The sequence below is a fragment of the Ranitomeya variabilis genome, chromosome 1 (assembly GCF_051348905.1).
Source record: "Ranitomeya variabilis isolate aRanVar5 chromosome 1, aRanVar5.hap1, whole genome shotgun sequence".
In the NCBI taxonomy this organism is placed as follows: Eukaryota; Metazoa; Chordata; class Amphibia; order Anura; family Dendrobatidae; genus Ranitomeya; species Ranitomeya variabilis.
This window is the reverse complement of record NC_135232.1, coordinates 1,051,928,062-1,051,943,170: the sequence shown is the minus strand read 5'-3', so window position 1 is coordinate 1,051,943,170 and position 15,109 is coordinate 1,051,928,062. Positions and strand designations below refer to the sequence as shown.

Genomic DNA, 15,109 nt, shown 5'->3' with positions numbered 1-15,109 from the left:
GTGGTCAGTTCAACAAGAAAGATAACTATGGGCAGCCGTCTGCTATGGTCTCTGGTGTTACTGAACATAAGCCCTTTTTTTTTTTTTTTTTTTTATACTTTTTAGAATGTTTAAGAAATACGACCCTTCCAGAATAAGAGCGGAGGATGAAGTGTTTTCAAGCAAGCGGTGCCTAGAATGGTTTTATGAATATGCAGGTACGGTCCCATTATTTTCTATAGCCTTTTATTTAAAGGGGAAAATGTTTTCTGATGTCTCATAGGATCCTGCTCTATGGGCCAGCAGCACCCCCCGGTAGACCCGGCTTATATTCCTTTCAACACCATAATCTTTGGGTAGGGCTGTGCTGAAGTTTCTTGCTGCTGCAAAGACCAGAGACACATAGGAGAGTTTATGGAAGGATTTAGAAAAGTAAAGAAATAAGTCCTCATGATTTTGCAACATGTAAAAGTTAAAATTGTGCATATAACACAGCCTGACTCTGCTTAGCTTCTGTCTAACGATCAGATGACTGCATTAACCAGTAGGTGCAGTGAGCTACAGGGGGGGCCGTTAAAAGCCATGTGATCTTGGAATTGACAGTTATAATTTTGCCCAATCATAAGGGGGAGGTGTCGTGCAGGGGAAAAATGAACACACAGAGAAGCTTAAAGCAGGCTTTCTCCATTGAGACATGTAATGACAGGCAGCTCTGTGATCTGTCATTATAAACAACTCTAACATAGCAACATAGTTAGCAAGGCTGAAAAAAGACATTTGTCCATCCAGTTCAGCCTATATTCCATCAGAATAAATCCCCAGATCTACGTCCTTCTAAAGAACATAATAACTCTAAGATACAATATTGTTACGCTCCAGGAAGACGTCCAGGCCTCTCTTGAACCCCTTGACTGCTCTCTATCCGCTTTCATCTCACAGCAGTCAGTGTGGGGGGAGGATGGAGAACAGCAGAACTGACAGTGTCAGAGATGAAAGTTGCATGAGGTGGTGTTTGCAATGACACATGGCCCTGCTCTACTCCACACAGTAGGTGCAAGCAGTGAGATCAGTGAGGAGAGCAGGGCTTTGTCATGACATGTCTCATAGGGGAAAGCCTGAGGACATGTTCCCATGACCCCTCCCACGCACACGCATGATGCCTCCTGCTTATGTTTGGGCAAATTCATCCAACAAAAAAAGGACATGCCCCTGAGACCAATCTCTGATAAAGCCCCCTTGGTCTTGGCTTCTAAAGTTTAGGGTATCATTTATTCTAATATCTTGCAATGGAAAAAAAAACAACTTTTTTTTAACCCCTTCATGACCCAGCCTATTTTGACCTTAATGACCTCGCCGTTTTTTGCAATTCTGACCAGTGTCCCTTTATGAGGTAATAACTCAGGAACGCTTCAACGGATCCTTGCGGTTCTGAGATTGTTTTTTCGTGACATATTGGGCTTCATGTTAGTGGTAAATTTAGGTCGATAATTTTTGCGTTTATTTGTGGAAAAAATGGAAATTTGGCTAAAATTTAGAAAATTTCGCAATTTTCAAATTTTGAATTTTTATTCTGGTAAACGAGAGAGTTATGTGACACAAAATAGTTAATAAATAACATTACCCACATGTCTACTTTACATCAGCACAATTTTGGAAACAACATTTTTTTTTTTGCTAGGAAGTTATAAGGGTTTAAAATTTGACCAGCGATTTCTCATTTTTACAACGAAATTTACAAAACCGTTTTACTCTGTCGCCTCATTGGGGGACACAGGACCATGGGTGTTATGCTGCTGTCCACTAGGAGGCGACACTATGCATAATCTGAAAAAGATTAACTGTGGCTCCTCCTCTGCAGTATACACCCCTGGACGGCGTCAGCCTTCCCCAGTTTTTGCTTAGTGTCGCATAGGAGGCACACCTAAAAGATTTTTACTCCGTTTTTTCGACGGGATTACAGATGAAGAAAAGAGGGTCTCCTGTGAGACTCCCGGCATGGCTCCTTCCTCGGCCCCCTATTATGGGGTGCCCAGTTGAAGTAGAGATGGCTATTCCCCATGCCGCTCCTTCCCCAGTCCCTCGGGTGCTGGTTCGAAGTCGAGACCCCCCTCCTTCCCCAATTCCTTTTGGTTTCTGGGTTGAGGTCGAGGCGAGGATAAAGGCCCCTGAAGGTGTGACAACAGCACCCTCCCTAATCCCCCTCTGGGTCCTCTGGGGGTATTAGGTTGAGACATCTCAGGTAGGGCCAGTACAGGCAGCATTCTACAGCTCCCAGCAATGGGCCAGCACACTGCGCCTGCATCCAGGGACCCCAGCCCAGCTGCGGGCTCCTGTTGGGGCCGGGGGGGAGTGCAGGCAGGCATGGCACAGACAGACACAGGGCTCCCTGCACCCCTATCTCTGCGGCAGCACCAGCTCTATACTGCCTCAGGGAGACCCCAACCGGGCTCCCCCTTCCTCTTATAGCCCCACTGCCATCCTGCCTTTAAATCCGGGGGGGGGTCCGGTTCAGATCCGACCCCCTCCCGGACTTTCGCGCCGGCCTGGAGCCCTTCTGGGCCTCAGGCATCTAATTTAGGCCCCGGCTTCGGCCTAGCTGAAGCCGCCGCCTCCTCTCCGCCCCCCGGACCGCCCCCCGGATGACAAATACAACACTCTATAGTGTCATAAAGGGGGTGGATCGAGACAGAAAGGGCGCGTTTTTACACAGCCTTGCCTTTTTTTTCCAGCTCTCCGCCCCCTTCTCCCCCTTCCTCTCCTTCTCAGCAGCCATTTTCTGCTGCAGATTAACCCTGCATCTCCCGGTCTGCAGGACCAGGCAGCCAGTCTCCGGGGGGCACAGGACTGTGGATCTTAGGCGCTGGACCTAGGGGCACACTGGTGGGGTAAGATCACAGCTGGGCTTTTTACTCAGCTGTGAATCCATATTACCTATAAGGCTCCCCTATAGGTTTTCTCTACCCCTGTAAGGTCCTCTGCCGGCAGCCCTTCTGCACTCTGTGCACTATACCGGGCTCAAGGTCCAAGAGAACCAGGCAGAACTGCTATTATGCTTTCTGCACAGCCTGCGGGACCGCTCTCCCCAGTGGCAGCACGTACCTGCATTGCCAGAACTGTATACAAACTAATGTGTCAGAGCCCCAAGAAGCCTCTGCCAATGCTTCGGTGTCTAATGCCACGCCGGAATGGGCTACTCAGATATCGCAATCTATGACGCAGTCTATAGATAACCTAACCTCCACATTGCTTCAGGCTCTGCAGGGTCATGCCTCGGCTATGACCGTTACCCGGCAAAGGGAGAGCTTGACTCAGGAACAAGATGACCCTGGCATATCCACGTCTAGGCCAGGATGCAAGCGGACCCATAGATCAAGTCCATCTGCGTCATCCCATAGCACACGGTCATCCCCCTCTAGGGAGAGACACTGTAGCTCCAGGTCATCTAGACCGTCCCATTCCAGGGACAGACAGTGCAGATCTCCGCAATCCCCGACCAGAGAAGGCCTCCTCCCCGGCTCACTCAGCAGGGGACACCTCAGTGATACACAGGATTCGGAAGGCATCTGCGACTCTGACTCAGACAGGGAAACGGAGGGGTCCCTGATCCCAATCCCTCCTAGCAATACAGCGCTAGTTGAGGACATAATCTCTTCCATCGATCGGGTGCTGGACATTTCTGATCCGCCACCAGAGGCCCCAGAACATAAGATTTCCTTTGAAGGACCTCTGAAGCCGCCTAAGGTTTTCTCTAATCACCCAGCGTTTAAGGCGATCCTTAAAAAGCAGCTCTCACAGCCTGAGAAAAAATTCGCTAATCGCAAATATCTGGAGGCGAGGTACCCCTTCCCACAGAAGGACACCAAGGAATGGACAGATCCACCTGAAGTGGCCCCCCCTTCTCTAGGCTGGCAACACAGACCCTCCTTTCACTGCCAGATAGCTCAACCCTCAGGGACGCAGCAGACCGGCAGGTAGAACGCATGGCTCATTCAATTTTCGAGGCAGCAGGGGCATCCCTGGCTCCCGCGTTCGCCTCAGTTTGGGCTGCCAAGGCCATTCTGGCCTGGGCAAAAAATGTGCAAGCTCTCCAAGCATCCGCTCCTGAGCTGTCGGACCAAGCGGTTCAAATAGCAGTTGTAGCAGACTACATGCTTCACGCAGCTCTGGATTCAGCAAGGGGAGTAGCGGGGATAGCTTCAAACGCCATCACAATAAGGCGTATCCTCTGGCTGCAGGAATGGAAAGCGGACGCAGCCTCAAAGAAGTCCCTCACGCACCTCCCCTACCTCAGTGGGAGACTTTTCGGTGAACACTATGATATCCAACGCTACCGGGGGTAAGAGTACTTCTCTTCCCCAACTCAGACCTAAACGCACTTACAAGAAGCGTAACCAAACTCAATTCCAATCCTTTCGGAATTCCTCGGGCTGGTCCGTCTCGCGTCCAGCACAAAATCGTAACCGTTCCCCACGCAGGGACAACTCACGATCGACACAAAGGTCGGACAAGACCTGACAGTCAAAAGCAGGCCAGCCTAAGCCCAGAGGAGGAAAATCTCAGACTTTCTCCTCATCATGACTCACGGACTCCGGAAGACACCACACCAGTAGGCGGCCGACTTTTGCTCTTTCATCAAGTCTGGCTGCCTATTACAGAAGACAGGTGGGTCAGGGAACTAGTGTCTTCCGGATACAAAATAGACTTCACCTCCAACCCACCGGACCGATTCTTTTCTCTCTGTCCCCCCAAAACCGCCAGCCAAGGCTCGTGCCTACCACCAAGCGGTCTCCTCGCTTTTTCAAGCAGGAGTCATAGTACCGGTCCCCACGACCGACCGCTTCCGAGGGTTCTACTCCAATCTGTTCGTAGTTCCCAAGAAAGGAGGCAGCGTACGGCCCATACTAGACCTAAAACAGCTCAACAAATATGTACGGGTTACGTCATTTCCGCATGGAGTCCCTTCGGTCCATCATTGCGTCCATGGAGAAGGGAGAATATCACGCCTCCATAGACATACAAGACGCTTACCTGCATATACCCATTGCACCTGCCCATCAGAGGTTTTTCAGGTTCGCAATAGGCCAGGACCACTACCAATTCGTGGCTCTCCCTTTCGGACTCGCCACGGCTCCCAGAGTGTTCACCAAAGTCATGGCAGCCACCATGGACGTCCTACACTCCAGAGGCATAGTAGTCGTTCCATACCTGGACGATCTACTCATCAAGGCTCCCACCTTCAAGGACTGCGAGCTCAGCGTCTCAATCACAACCGATACTCTCAGTCGCATGGGCTGGTTAATCAACATACAAAAGTCATCACCAACCCCGAGTCAGTCCCTGACCTTCCTGAGAATGCTATTCAACACCTCCAGGGGTCTAGTGCTCCTTCCCAAGGACAAGGCACTGGCTCTCCGCCTAGGAGTTCGCACCCTCCTCCGCAAACCCCCTCGATCTCTCCGGTTTGCCATGAGAGTCCTCGGCAAGATGGGGGCAGCAATAGAAGCGGTCCCATTTGCCCAGTTTCACCTCAGGCCTCTCCAACTAGCCATTCTCAAGTCCTGGGACAGGAATCCTTTTTCTCTCGACAGGGAGTTCCAGCTAACGTCGTCAACCAGGAGGTCCCTGCACTGGTGGCTCAAGCCAACCTCGCTAGCAAAGGGGAAATCCTTTCTCACAGGTCAATGGAAGGTTCTGACCACCGACGCGAGCCTGACGGGTTGGGGTGCGGTGCACCTACACCACAGGGCAAGTGGTCTCCAGTGGAAGCGACCATGCCCATCAACATCCTGGAAATTCGTGCCATCCTCCTGGCATTGAGGGCCTTCCATCACTTACTGGCAGCCTCTCACATCAGAATACAGTCGGACAATGCCACGGCTGTGGCATATGTGAATCACCAAGGGGGGACCCGCAGTACCCAGGCGATGCGAGAAGTGTCACACATCCTCCGCTGGGCGGAGGATACAGGGTCGGTTCTTTCGGCGGTCCACATTCCGGGTGTGGACAACTGGGAAGCAGACTTCCTCAGACGACAAGGAATAGACTCGGGAGAGTGGTCTCTCCATCCCGAAATTTTCGCCAGATCTGTCACCGCTGGGGGACCCCGGATGTGGATCTAATGGCATCCCACTTCAATGCCAAGGTCTCCAACTTCATGGCCAGAACACACGATCCGCGGTCGCTCGGAGCAGATGCTCTGGTTCAGGACTGGACTCAGTTCCAGATTCTGTATATTTTTCCACCTCTCCCCCTGATATCCAGAGTGGTGAGGAAGATCAAACAAGAGGGAGTTCCAACCATCCTAATTGCACCGGACTGGCCCAGACGTACATGGTACGCCGACATCGTACAACTTACAGCAGACGCCCCCTGGCGTCTCCCCGTCCACCACGATCTTCTATCACAAGGCCCGTTCTACCACCAGAACTCGGGGGCTCTCAATTTGACGGCGTGGCCCTTGAGACCTGGGTTCTAACCCAGGCAGGGCTCTCGCCGGACGTCATTGGAACCATGATCAGGGCACGGAAGCCAGCCTCTGCCAAGATATATTACCGTACCTGGAAAGCTTTCTTTACCTGGTGCGAATCTAGTAGCCAGATCCCACTCCCTTATTCCCTACCCAAAGTACTTGGTTTTCTCCAATCCGGTCTGGAGGCCAGACTGTCGTTGGGCTCGCTTAAGAGCCAGGTGTCAGCCCTCTCAGTGCTTTTTCAAAGGCGCATTGCTACCAAGCCGCAAGTAAGGACTTTCCTTCAGGGGGTTTCCCGATTGGTTCCCCCCTACAGACGACCACTAGAAACGTGGGACCTCAACCTGGTCCTGACAGCATTGCAGGAACCACCCTTTGAACCCCTTAAGGAGGTCCCGCTCCGCCTTCTCTCCCAGAAGGTGGTTTTCCTGGTGGCAATCACCTCGCTACGCAGGGTGTCTGAACTGACAGCACTCTCCTGCAGACGGCCCTTCCTGGCTTTTCACCAGGACAAGGTAGTTCTTCGTACGGTACCATCCTTCCTTCCGAAGGTTGTGTCCAACTTCCACCTCAATGAGGAAATTTCACTACCATCCCTTTGTCCGGTTCCGGTTCATAGAGTGGAGAAGGCTCTGCATACGCTTGACCTCGTCAGGGCATTGCGTATATACGTGTCTAGGACTGCATCCTTCCAGAGGTCTGATTCTTTTTCCTCCTTCCGGAAGGCGGCCACAAGGGTCTGCCAGCTTCCAAAGCTACCCTTGCCAGGTGGATCAAATCCACCATACAAGAGGCCTACCGCCTTAAGAATTCTCCTCTTCCAGCTGGTATTACGGCACACTCTACACGGGCGGTAGGGGCCTCCTGGGCCATTCGGCACCAGGCTTCGGCACAACAAGTGTGTAAGGCGGCCACTTGGACTAGCCTACACACGTTTACTAAACACTACAGGGTTCATACCCAGTCCTCAGCGGACGCGAGCCTGGGTAGATGTGTCCTGCAGGCGGCGGTGCCCTAAGTATAGGGGCCTGTCTGCACAATATTCGTCCATTGCTTCCCACCCAGGGACTGCTTTAGGACGTCCCATGGTCCTGTGTCCCCCAATGAGGCGACAGAGTAAAGGAGATTTTTGTGTACTCACTGTAAAATCTCTTTCTCTTAGCCTCTAATTGGGGGACACAGCTCCCACCCTGTTGCCCTTTTTGGGCTGTTGTTACTGTTGAGTTCTCATATTGTTCTTTGAGCTCGTACATAGTGGCCTTCTTATAGGCATGTCTGTTATTCATGTTACGTTCCTCCTACTGCTTTTGCACAAAACTGGGGAAGGCTGACGCCGTCCAGGGGTGTATACTGCAGAGGGGGAGCCACAGTTAATCTTTTTCAGATTATGCATAGTGTCGCCTCCTAGTGGACAGCAGTCTAACACCCATGGTCCTGTGTCCCCCAATTAGAGGCTAAGAGAAAGAGATTTTACGGTGGCTACACAAAAATCTCCTTTTTTTTTTAGGGACCACCTCACATTTGAAGTCAGTTTGAGGGGTCTATATGGCTGAAAATACCCAAAAGTTACACCATTCTAAAAACTGCACCCCTCAAGGTACTCAAAACCACATTCAAGAAGTTTATTAACCCTTCAGGTGCTTCACAGCAGCAGAATGAACATTTAACTTTTTAGTCACAAAAATGATCTTTTAGCAACAATTTTTTTTATCTTCCCAAGGGTAAAAAGAGAAACTGGACCCCAAAAGTTATTGTACAATTTGTCCTGAGTACGCCGATACCCCATATGTTGGGGGGGAACCACTGTTTGGGCGCACAACAGGGCTCGGAAGGGAAGGAGCGCCATTAGACTATTTCATTGAAAAATTGGTTCCAATCTTTAGCGGACACCATGTAGCGTTTGGAGAGCCCCTGTGTGCCTAAACATTGGAGCTCCCCCACAAGTGACCCCATTTTGGATACTAGACCCCCCAAGGAACTTATCTAGATACATAGTGAGCACTTTGAACCCCCAGGTGCTTCACAAATTGATCGGTAAAAATGAAAAAGTACTTTTGTTTTTCACAAAATTCTTTTAGCCTTATTTTCATTTTCACATGGGCAACAGGATAAAATGGATCCTAAAATGTGTTGGGCAATTTCTCCTGAGTACACCGATACCTCATATGTGGTCACAAACCACTGTTTGTGCACACGGCATGGCTCGGAAGGGAAAGAGCGCCATTTAACTTTTGAATGAAAAATTGGCTCCAATCGTTAGTGGACACCATGTCGCATTTGGAGAGCCCCTGTGTGCCTAAACATTGGAGCTCCCCCACATGTGACCCCATTTTGGAAACTAGACCTCCATGGAACTAATCTAGATGTGTGGTGAGCACTTTGAACCCCCAAGTGCTTCACAGAAGTTTATAACGCAGAGCCGTGAAAATAAAAAATAATTTTTCATTCCTCAAAAATTATGTTTTGGCAAGCAATTTTTTATTTTTGCAAGGGTAACAGGAGAAATTGGACCCCAATAATTTTTGCCCAGTTTGTCCTGAGTATGTTGGTACCCACCACTGTTTGGGCGCACGTCGGGGCTCAGAAGGGAGGGAGCACCATTTGACTTTTTGAACGCAAGATTGGCTGGAATCAATGGTGGCGCCATGTTGCGTTTGGAGACCCCTGATGTGCCTAAACCGTGGAAACCCCGCAATTCTAACTCCAACACTAACCCCAACACACCCCAAACCCTAATCCCAACTCTAGTTATAACCCTAATCACAACCCTAACCCCAACACACCCCTAATCCCAACCCTAATCCTAACCCTAATCCCAACCCTAACCACAACCCTAACCCCAACACACCCCTAACCCTAACCACAAGCCTGATCTTAGGCCTAATTCCAACCCTAACCCTAAGGCTATGTGCCCACATTGCGCATTCGTGTGAGATTTTTCCACACCATTTTTGAAAAATCCGCAGGTAAAAGGCACTGCGGATTTACTGCGGATTTCCAGTGTTTTTTGTGCGGATTTCACCTGCGGATTCCTATTGAGGAACAGGTGTAAAACGGAATCCGCACAAAGAATTGACATGCTGCGGAAAATACAACACAGGGTTTCCGTGTGGTATTTTCCGCACCATGGGCACAGCGGATTTGGTTTTCCATAGGTTTACATGGTACTGTAAACCTGATGGAAAACTGCTACGAATCCGCAGCGGCCAATCCGCTGCGGATCCGCAGCCAAATCCGCACTGTGTGCACATAGCCTAATTCTAACCCTAACTCTAGTTCTAACCCTAATTCTAACCCTAGCCCTAACTCTAACCCTAGCCCTAACCCTAACCCTAGTGGGGGAAGAAAAAATAAAATATATTTTCTTTATTTTATTATTGTCCCTACCTATGGGGGTGATAAAGGGGGGGTTCATTTACTATTTTTTTATTTATTTTGATCACTGTGATAGGTTTTATCACAGTGATCAAAATGTACCTTTAACGAATCTGCCGGCCGGCAGATTCAGCGGGCGCACTGCGCATGCGCCCGCCATTTTGGAAGATGGTGGCTCCCATGAAGAAGACGGACGGACACCGGGAGGCTCGGTAAGTATGAGGGGGGGGGGAGACAGGAGCACGGGGGGATCGGACAGGAGGACGGGGGAGCGGACAGGAGGACGGAGGGGAGCAGACCACAGTACGGGGCAGAAAGGAGGACTGGGGAGGAGATCGGTGGCGGAGGGCAGATCAGGGTTTCCAGCCATGGCCGATGATATTGCAGCATCGGCCATGGCTGGATTGTAATATTTCACCACTTTTCATAGGTGAAATATTACAAATTGCTCTGATTGGCTGTTGAAAGTGAAACAGCCAATCAGAGCGATCGTAGCCACGCGGGGGCGAAGCCACCCCCCCTGGGCTGAAGTACCACTCCCCCTGTCCCTGCAGATCGGGTGAAATTGGAGTTAACCCTTTCACCCGATCTGCAGGGACGCGATCCCTCCATGACGCCACATAGGCGTCGCAGGTCGGATTGGCACCGACTTTCATGACGCCTACGTGGCGTCACAGGTCGGGGGTTAATCAGCTCTGCGGTCACTATTCCATTATGTGGCCAGTTTAACCCCTTCACAACATTTGTAGTATATATATGTCATGGCTGGGAAGTACTTCCCAACCAATGCAGTATACATACATCTTGGGCAATCACACGCATTCTCCGCCAGGTGTTGATACCTGACATCTGGCTCTCCCTTACCTCTCCCTTCGATCGGCATCTTCGTGGGGGCCCTTTCTTTGCCATGATGAACATAGGTTGTCATGATGACATTTAGATCACTGGGCTATGGCAATACACACACACAGTCATCTTATACAGCGTGTGGTTCCCAGGGTCTGAAGGAGAGGAGACTCTCCTTCAGGCCCTGGGATCCATATTCATGTTAAAAATAAAGAATAAAAATAAAAAATATGTATATACTCACCCCTCCGAGAAGCCTGGCTGTCACTGCTGCAAGCGTCTGCCTCCGTTCCAAAGAATTGCAGAGCATGAAGGACCCTCGATGACGTCGCAGTCCTGTGATTGGTCCGTGACCGCTCATGTGACCGGTCACCTGACCTGACCGATGAGTTTCCTCTCCTTCAGACCCTGGGAACATCCAGGATCGCTCCCTGCACATGCCGTACCTGGCGTATAAGACGACCCCCGACTTTTGGGACAATTTTTAGGGGTTAAAAAGTCGTCTTATACGCCGGAAAATACGGTATATATATTTATTCTATCCTAAATAAGAATTTGTCCTGAATGACCTGACCTATAAAACTGCCACACTAGTTAACACCTGTAGTGAACACTGTGAAAAACAATATTTATAAAGAGGCAAAAAGCAATGCTTTTTCATAATATCGCTGAACAAAAAGTGGAATAAAACGCTATCAAATTGATGAATGTAAATAAAAATGGTGTCGTTTAAAATGCCATCTTGTCCCACAAAAAAAAAACTCAATACAGCAACAGAAAAATAAGTTATAGCTCTCAGAATAAAGCGATGCAAAAATATTTTTTTTTCTAAAAAATAGTTTGTGTAAAATCGTCAAAACGGCAAATAAAACCTATATAAATGTGGTATCGCTGTAATCGTACTGACCCGAAGCATAAAGCTGTCTTATCAATTTTACAACACACAGAACGGCTGAAAAAGAAAAAAAAATTCCTTATTGTAAGGTTTTTGTTCATTCTGTCTCCCAAAAATCTGAATAGAAAGCAATCATAAAATGTTGTGACCAAAAATGGTACCAATGAACTCAATCCGTAAAAAATAAGCCCTAACATGACAGTCATCAGAAATATGGAACAATTATAACTCTCAAAATATGGGAATACAAAATCTTGTTTTTGCAAAACACAAAAACTACTTTTGTGACCTCAGCCAAACATAAAAAAGCTATATGAATCTGGTATCACTGTAATCGCACTAACCTGAAGAATAAAGTCATCCAATCACTTGTAACGCACGAGGAATGGCGTAAAAAATGAATAAAATCCTTTGTTCACATGCTGCTGATTTGTTCATTCTGCCTCCCAAAAATCACAGTAAGGCTTTGCTCACATTTATCCTGGTTGAGCCCTGAATTTTACAATTTTGCCTGGTCATGAAGGTGAAAACCGGCTCGGGGGTTAATATGCTCAAACTGGTGAAAGATCCTCTTTAAGTGGCTATATTTGCATTTTGTGGAAGACAAACTCTCTTTGAACATTCATGGCACTAAAGTTTTGTAATGAAAATATTGTGCTTTCCTTTTCAGGAACTGATGATATAGTAGGTCCAGAAGGCATGGAGAAGTTCTGTGAAGATATCTGTGTAGAACCTGAAAATGTAAGGCTTTCTGTTGTATATAAGTAATTTACTAACGGGGGATCATGTACATAAAGTAGTGTAGGTAAGAGCAGACTACTGTGATTCTAACTATCAATCTAGATGCTAAACCTTGGGAGCAAGCATCTGCCGTAGTTCTTAGAAATGTCTTCTCTGTGTAGAATAATTAAAAAAGATGATGTCTCATAATGGCATGTAAGGCAGTGGTCGCCAGCCTTTCATTGAAAGCCAGATTCAGGTCTGAGAGATGGTCGGGAGCCACATTCAGGCCCTCTTCTCTCCCTATAGTAGTAACAGCCAAAGCTTCCCCATAGGAAGCACACCAAGATGTCGTGCCCTTCTCCCTTATTGGCAGTATACTTAAATCTAGGGGTTCCCACTTCACACCAATTTGGTATTCTTCCATCAAGCACTGCCACCACACTATTGCATATTCTTCAAAGCCACCTTTAACTAGCAGTATCCTCCTAACCCCACCTTACCATATTACATAGGTAGAAAAAAGACCTTTTTTGTCACCAAATTATAACCCACAATGTTATGTGTACTGAGGAAATCATCCAGCCCTTTTGTAAATGCTGTTCTAGTGTCTGCCATTACTACCTCTTGTAGTAGAGCATTTCATAGTCTGACTGCTCTAACTGTAAAGAACCCTTTCCTATTTAGCTGCTGGAATCGCCTTTCTTCTACCTGAAATGAGTGCCCCCTGGTCCTTTGTATGGTCTTTGGAAGGAGTAAGTCATGTGTCAATCATTTGTATAGACCACACATTTATTCCCCCCCATGCCCTCAGATATGTTCTTCTGTGCAGGACTACTCACAAAAGTCGCCATCTGGAGTTCTTCTCTTCATAGGTGTTTGCTACAAACCACAGGTTGAGGACCGCCGGTATAGGGGATCACATTGCCAATGACGAATACCTCAGTTTGACGTTGTCTTTTGCAGATTGTTTCACCATAGTTCTGATGGTCTGCTGTATACTTCAGGGGCATGTCATGGGGGTTTGTGCGTTAGAATTGGCTCCCTTGTGTGGGTATAGGTCTTTATTCTGTGAGCAGCCCATCACTGTAATCTTGTATTCTCCCACAGGTAGTGATGCTAGTTCTAGCCTGGAAATTGGATGCACAGAATATGGGCTACTTTACATTACAAGAATGGTTGAAAGGAATGACTTCCCTACAGTGAGTGCTTGTCTAATCATGACCTGTCGAAATGAAATTGTCCACTACTCTGCACTCGCAGCTCAGTCTGAGTGGTTGTAATAACTAAACCATTAGCAAATTGTGCCAAAGTTGTAAAAAAAAATTTTTTCATTGAATGCTTATAAAATGAGAAATTTACTAATGTTAAAGAGGACAACTTATTTTCCTTTAACTACTTAAGCTCTCAATTATTTATTTTTTGCTTTTTTTTTTTTTTCACCAAGAGCGATAACTTTTGTTTTTGTTTTTTTTTTTATTTCTTCCCATCAACATAGCCAGAGGATGGCCCTTTTTATGTATTTATTTTTTTGCAGGATGAGTTGGTTTTTAATGACCGTTTCAAAATGACAACCATTTTTTGCTAAAACATGGCACGTCCGATAGTCCAAGTTATTACTTCTTTTCATAGCAATGGGATTTATTTTTGTCTGCTACATGTATTCAAGGCCAGCTATTTATGAATACCTCCTCATGTGTGAAATTTAGTTGTTTTTTTTTTTTAACACTTTTTTGGTTTGTTTATACTTCAGGCCCACCAATGGATCAGGTGTTTAGGGTTTCCTTAGTATTTCACGTGTAATATTTCATCAGCTGTGTAATACTAAGGAAATGATGAATACTTGATCTGTTGTTGGTCCATGAGGACTGGGAAACATGGGAGTGGGGGAACCTTGCTGTAGCGAAAATGTACGTCATGGTTCATTAACGCGGTAATGTTAAAGAAAGTCTTGATTATAGCATAGTTCTATGTAGGGCCTGTTTACCCTTTTTAAAGTGATTTTGCCGGGTTCAAAAACAATTCTTCAGACACCCTTTGACTGCGGATTCCCGAATCTTGACAGTGTGCAGTGTTCACCTTGTCAGGATTCCTCTTGAGTTTTTTAACTTCATATTTTTGGTGCGTCAAAAATGTAGCACCTTTATAAAGTTCCAGCAAAGTGGATGGGATTTATAGACCTCTTATTCCTAATATGCTCTCCCCCACCCCTTGCCCCCAACACAGCATAAACTGACCTGCAATTCGTGTTTTCGAATCGGCAACATGCCATTTTCTCTTGTGGGTATTCTGAGTGTTCAGATTTTCCCTATAGACTTGCATTAGTAATCTACATACCACATCTCATGCAGATCCGTTTCCAGCCCATAGATCCTAACGGTTCATTTACATATCGGACAAATGTGGATTTCACTGGAATAAGATATTGATTCACAGATATCAAGGTATCATATTATTCATCTTCCTGTGACCTGCATGCCCCTATAGACGGCTTAAGATCCCACTGACAGATGCCCGTTAAAGCATAACGTACCAAAAAGACAAAAACCACAGCATCAAAAAACGCATGTAAAAAGATGCACCTAAAAAAAGCAATGAAAAAAACTCGAGTAACCTAATTTTACCTAAAAGACGCAGAAAATGTGAAAACAAAACCTCCGCAATAAAAGTGTTACCGGGAGTGCTTCTTTATTGTTCTTTTGAGAGACGTGGGTGAGACTCTAGTTATACGAATCGCACAGTAGAGGTTATCCTGACAGTGTGAACACATTTGGCAATTTGCAGTCAAATAGAGAAATTTCTCTTGAGTCCAGAAAACCCATTTA

At 47.2% G+C, this 15,109-nt stretch overlaps 1 protein-coding gene across 1 annotated transcript in view; it reads left to right on the top strand.

Annotated features, from left to right (window-relative positions):
* Positions 1-15,109, top strand: part of DCUN1D4 (defective in cullin neddylation 1 domain containing 4) — a 44,908-nt gene that overhangs the window by 16,259 nt on the left and 13,540 nt on the right. The window contains exons 5-7 of the mRNA XM_077279785.1: positions 106-197; positions 12,235-12,305; positions 13,395-13,486. Coding sequence (XP_077135900.1) covers positions 106-197; positions 12,235-12,305; positions 13,395-13,486 — 255 coding nt within the window. The remainder of the gene's footprint in view (positions 1-105; positions 198-12,234; positions 12,306-13,394; positions 13,487-15,109) is intronic.